At 48.4% G+C, this 5528-nt stretch overlaps 1 protein-coding gene and 1 long non-coding RNA gene across 2 annotated transcripts in view; one reads left to right on the plus strand and one right to left on the minus strand.

Annotated features, from left to right (window-relative positions):
- The window catches only part of LOC118156032, an 8017-nt gene extending 3971 nt beyond the window's left edge, over positions 1 to 4046 (minus strand). Inside the window, exons 1-2 of the long non-coding RNA XR_004746123.1 lie at positions 3721 to 4046; positions 118 to 179 (exon numbers count right to left, since the gene is read on the minus strand). This is a non-coding gene — a long non-coding RNA (uncharacterized LOC118156032). The remainder of the gene's footprint in view (positions 1 to 117; positions 180 to 3720) is intronic.
- A 671-nt stretch (positions 4047 to 4717) lies between these two features.
- Positions 4718 to 5528, plus strand: part of RASA1 (RAS p21 protein activator 1) — a 66515-nt gene continuing 65704 nt past the window's right edge. The window contains exon 1 of the mRNA XM_035309770.1: positions 4718 to 5233. Coding sequence (XP_035165661.1) covers positions 4860 to 5233 — 374 coding nt within the window. The 5' untranslated portion in view covers positions 4718 to 4859. The remainder of the gene's footprint in view (positions 5234 to 5528) is intronic.

Raw genomic sequence — 5528 nt, forward strand, 5'->3', positions numbered from 1 at the left:
AAGGAAAGGAAAGGAAAGGAAAGGAAAGGAAAGGAAAGGAAAGAAAAGAAAAGAAAAGAAAAGAAAAGAAAAGAAAACAAAAGAAAAGAAAAGAAAAGAAAAGAAAAAAGAAAATACTTCCCTTCCAGATGCAGCCTGAAATGAGACAAGAAAAAACCTATGACTCCAATGGCGCTGTTCTAAAATGGAAAAGAGAAAGTGAAAAATTACAACTATACAAAACCTTTCAAAGCCATTTTGAAAGACAGACAAAAAAAATAATAACAGTATCATGTACTAATAAAAACGATTACCTCCATAAATAGCTGTTCACGTCTTTTTGCATTTGCTTAGGAGACCAAAAAAAAAAAAAGATAACTATTCAAGTAGTAATTTCTTTATCAGTTCTGAAGCCTAATAGATACTGACTCTTAAAATAGATTTCTACAGCTCTGGGGATTATACTTTTTATACTTTATACTTTTTATTTTGGCTTATCTGTATCTGAACTCCAGTTTAAACACTTATTTGAAAGGACATCAAACTATACAAGAACAAAGTGAAGAGGGACAAAAGGTTATGGAACAGTTTATACTTTGAAAAAGATCATTTCCCATGTGACAAAAATATTCTTGCACAAATCAATAATAATCTGGAAGTCATCAAACAAAAATAACATTTAAGGGTAGTTGCGCTTTTAAAGTGAAGGGAAAGAATTTCAAAATAAGCTTATTGTTAGTAATCTACTCAGAGATTCAATACAAATGAAATAATGCAACCAGAAGCTTCTGATTTGTACCATGAAAATGGAAGAGCTGACAGACCCCACGATTAAATATGCAGACAGTGATAACGGCAGGTCAATGATAACCTTATGATAATTATTCTGGGAACACAGGCAGCTTTATTTGTTAGAAATAAAAGAAAAAGTAAACATGATGAAAGAAAAGCATTGAAGTCACAGGACATAAAAATATCAGTATTCAGGTTGTTGTATTCCAGATTCTGCCCTCCTTTCCAACTTCCCAGCAACATATACGGCCTCCTATGGAGTTGTAGCAGCTATGTCCGCAGGAAGAGCCAGCACCGACTCTTTGACCATGTACTATTTTGCTGTGGGAGTATGAGGGGAAGATCTGGAACAGCTGGAGTGTTCTGGGTTCTTCACGGTGAGGCTGTTTCCTTATCACTGTGTCATGGAACAGAAAAATTGAAGATTCTCCTTTTGCTATTAATTTCTGAGACAGGATAACACCTTTGTAAAAGTGGAAATAATTTGTGCTCTGGTAGAGAACAGGAGCAGGTTTTGTGCTGGAGTAAGGAGTAAAGGTGAAAGTTACAAAGTGCTTACTTATATCAATGATTCAAGTAACATCTCTATAAATAATGTGACTGAAATACTGGGTCATTCACTTTATGTGGCTTTTCATCCTAATAAGCGTTAATTCTCATTATTTTTCAAATGTAGAAAAAAAAAAAAAACACCACCAATAACAAAGTTAATCCTCTGACACATCTGTGGGATGACTTCTCTCTACTAATGAAGAAAGTGTAACCTTGTACACATTACAGGGCCCTGCATTTAAATCAGCCACAAATCCAGCCTGAAAACTCTTGAGGATTTAATCATGTGTTCAGCTGACCAGAACATGCCACCATTGCCACCACTCCTGTGTACCTGTTACCACACAAGCCCCACTTGTGTATGCGTGGTAGTGCACAAGCAGCTTTTATGAGCCCAGGATGCTGATTAGGTAACATCATTCAAAGGAGGTCCTTGATGCCACTGGAATTCATCTGTTACTGCCTCTGAAGATACGGCTTTGGATCCCACAATCTTTGCAGTATGAACTGGATCTATGAAAGACTTTGAGCACCTGTTACCATGAATAAAAAGAAAAAAAGAAAAAAAAAAAAGCAACGTCTGTCTGTATATACACAACGCTAGCAAATTAAGTGGCCCTGTGCACATTCGTGGGCTCTCAAGCCAGCTGGCACAGGGTGGCATGCCATTGATGCCACAGAGGAACTCTCTTGGTCTCCACTCCAGGGTGGCTGTATGCAAGCTGCCTGCTGGGAATGGTCCCTGCAACACCTCGGATGCTGACCAGCTCCTGCAACTGCCTGGTGGCATGCTTGGAGGTGTGACAGAAGGGGAGGCTACACTGTGCAGATACCTCATCTCAGCACTCAGCAACACTCTGTTTTATTTAGGAGCACAGGCAGACACTGTGTATGTCCTCCACTGGCAGGATCCTCTGCTAATAATTTTATCTACTGTAAACAAAAAAAGTAAGTGAACAGAGAGAAGGAGTAATACCAGGGAGCATCACCGATAATGAATGGCAGCATCAACATGTGCAGCAATACATTTTGCTGTGTGAGTGTCAGTTTTGGCCTTTCTACGTACTGGTCTTTAGACCAGAAGAGCCCTAATCAGCCTGTGCCGTGCTACTTCAAGACCAGACCAGGGTTAAGGGATACCAGACCCAACAGCCAGCAGAAAATAATAATAATAATAATAATAAAGTGTGTATTTCCAGATTTGCCATCTTACAAACTGACTCTAGGGTGTATGCAAATACACTCCTCAGAGAATCCAGCCTGACATTGTTCACAGAAGGAAGAAGTAACGATCCTAGAATCATTTGTACCAGAACTTCAGAACTAGTTTGTAAATCCACAAGAGGCATTAAGAAAAATTTCATTACACTTGTTCCGTCACCCAAATACATCTAAGTCATGCCACACCAAAGCCTGGAAATCAACTTTCCCTAGGAGCTAATGCAGGAAGCTGTGTGTTACTGCAGCACCAGGCGACCTGGGACAGACAACCTCGTCTGCGAAGCGAAAAGCAGCAGCGTGTCAGCCGCAGAAATGCAACAACCCGGCTGATCTTACATGAAGTTCTCTTTCTGTGGAATCCTTGCCAAGTTCAAAACTGCTCTCCCCAAAACAAATCTCTTGAAGGAGTGCTGCAGTTGGGTTACCCCCTCCTGCAGGAAATTCCTAGGACAGCTGTCCTAGTCCCCACACACCCCTGCACACATGCTGTTGCCCTTGACGGCACCCAGAAAAGCCAGCCTCATTAAGGCAATCTTATAAATATTTACACTGCAATTCTATATTTAGGAATATCACTTCGCAACAGCAACAAGACGGTGCTAAAATCGTTTTATTTAAAGATCTGTGAGGGAAAGCAAACAGAATGGAAGCCCGCAGAGACAGTAGGCTTCAAGACTATTTGGAATTACATACACAACAGTGAAATGCTGCAATGCAAAAATTAAAACTGTAAGAGATTGCTGTTGAAACTTCAGTTTCTTAAACAGGGAAACAGCAGGGTATAAATGTGCTACAATTCTGTAAAGTGAGGGCTAGAGGCAGCTCCTGCGCTGACACTGGGCACAAACCCAGCATAATTCCACTGATATTAGTGGTCTAACTGGAAGCAAATTTTTACTTTAGAAGGCAAGATATGAAACTTCATTTCAGCAGATAAAAAGAGGTTGGCGGGAGAGCTGTGAAAGTGGGAGCAGTAGTTTGTTTTAGTGGCCTCGGGAGAAATTCACTTAATACTTTTGGGTAATGCAAAGCTTTGAAAACCTGAATGTTTAGATGCCTTCTGAGAACTCTTGAGAGACATACAAGTGTCAACGTGCTGCTATTTGTCAGCTCTTTTATTACTGGGGGAAAAAAAAAAAAATCAGAATAAAAAAAAAAAAATCAAAAGATATCTACACATTGCAGTGCCCGGTAATGTTTGTCGCACAACGTCCTCTTGATCACAGAGGTACTTTCCTGTGCGGTGAATCTGAAGCGCCAAGTAAGCCCACCGCACCATTAATGACGAAGGTAGATAGGCTTGTGGGTGTGAGAGGCTGTGGGCTTGGGTAGCAAGAAAAAAAAAATAAATATAAAGTGTAACTTCAGGAAAGTGCTGAGTAAATATCTTTTAGTATCAACGGGGCTGTGACTCCTACAAGGTGTGCAGTGCCTTGCAGACTCTAGGGAGCACTTTTTGTTCGTATTGGTGGAAATCTCGATCTCTGTAGGATTTTCCAAGAGGAAAATCCAAGAGGATTATTTCTTTTATTTTCTGTGAAAAACCAACCTCTGCGAGCAGCCACCCCGGCGGGCAGGCCCCCCCCCCCCCCCCCCCCCCCCCACAGGGGGCCCCCCCCCCCCCAGCCGCCCCGCTCCCACCGGCAGGGCCCTTTATTTTTTATAATTTCGGTTAAATCCTTCACTGTTTTCTCCCTCTCTCACCCCCTCCCCGGCGGGCCGCCCTCAGCGCCTACCCGCCGCCTCCTCACGGCGCTGACCGGGCGGGGCGGGCCGCTCCAACCCGGTCAGCAGCAGACCCCCCTCCACCCTCCCCTTTCCCTTTCCCTCCCCCCCAAAAAAAAACATAATAACTCCGTAATATTTTTATTTTATCATTTATTAATTTTGGCCCTCTCGGAGGGTTTTTAATTGTTCTGCGAGGCGGCCCTCACGCGCCACCACACACGCGCAGCGCGCGCACGCGCTCGCTGAGGAGTAGGGCGCATGCGCACCGCGCCCACGCCCGCCTCCCGCCCCCGCCCCGCGCTCGCTCCCGCTGTCCGCCCGTCCGCCGGGGGGGGGGGGCGGGGTGAGGGCGTGTGGAAGGGGAGGGGGCCGGGGGTGCGGGGGGGCGAGGATGAAGCGGCGGCGGCGGCGCCCCGCGGAGCTGCCCTGAGCGGCCGTCCCCGCCCGCCCCGTCCCCGCTCCTGCTCCCGGCTCGGCTCCGCCGGGGAAGTTTCGCCTCGCCTCGCCCCGCCGGGGCGGGGCCGGTCCCGGCTGCGGGGCCCCTTTTGTCGCCGCCTCCCCCCGGCCGGAGGGGGGCGAGGCTCACGATGATGGCGGCCGAGGCCGGGGCTGAGGAGGGCGGCTCGGTTTCCTCGGCCGCTGCCGCCGCCGCCGCCGAAGCGGGGCCGTGCCGGGCCAAGGGTCCGTGCCCGCAGAGCCCCTTCCCGGGCGCCGTGCCCCCGCTGTGCTCGGCGCTGGAGCTGATGGCGGTGGGCTCGGGGCCTGCCGCCCCTCCGGCAGCGCCCGCACCCGGCACGGAGCCGGCCGAGCCCGGTGCCGCCGCCGCCGCTTTTCCCCCGCTGCCGCCGCCGCCGCCCCCGGCCGGGGCTCTGGGGACGGTGGACGAAGGCGACTCGCTGGACGGCCCGGAGTACGAGGAGGAGGAGGTGGCCATCCCGCTCAACGCGCCCCCCACCAACCAGTGAGTAGCTGCGACCCGGCGGAAAGCCGCCTCCCCGCCCCAGTTCTGCGCCCCCCCGGCCCCCTTCTCTGCCCCTCCGAGGGCGCGGGACCCCCGGCCGGGCTCTGGGGGCTCCCCGGGACAGCAGCCAGCAGCAGCACCTTTGTTTTTTCCAGGCAGAGAGCACGGCGGTCTTCCTCAGAACACCATCAACCAGTACTTTGTTATTATTATTTTTTTTCCTTTAAGCCGAATCTCAACACGTGGTGCGAAAAAATTCTTCCACCCTGTAATCATTTTGCACGCCATATCCCCC

This window comes from Oxyura jamaicensis, chromosome Z (genome assembly GCF_011077185.1).
Source record: "Oxyura jamaicensis isolate SHBP4307 breed ruddy duck chromosome Z, BPBGC_Ojam_1.0, whole genome shotgun sequence".
Lineage (NCBI taxonomy): Eukaryota > Metazoa > Chordata > Aves > Anseriformes > Anatidae > Oxyura > Oxyura jamaicensis.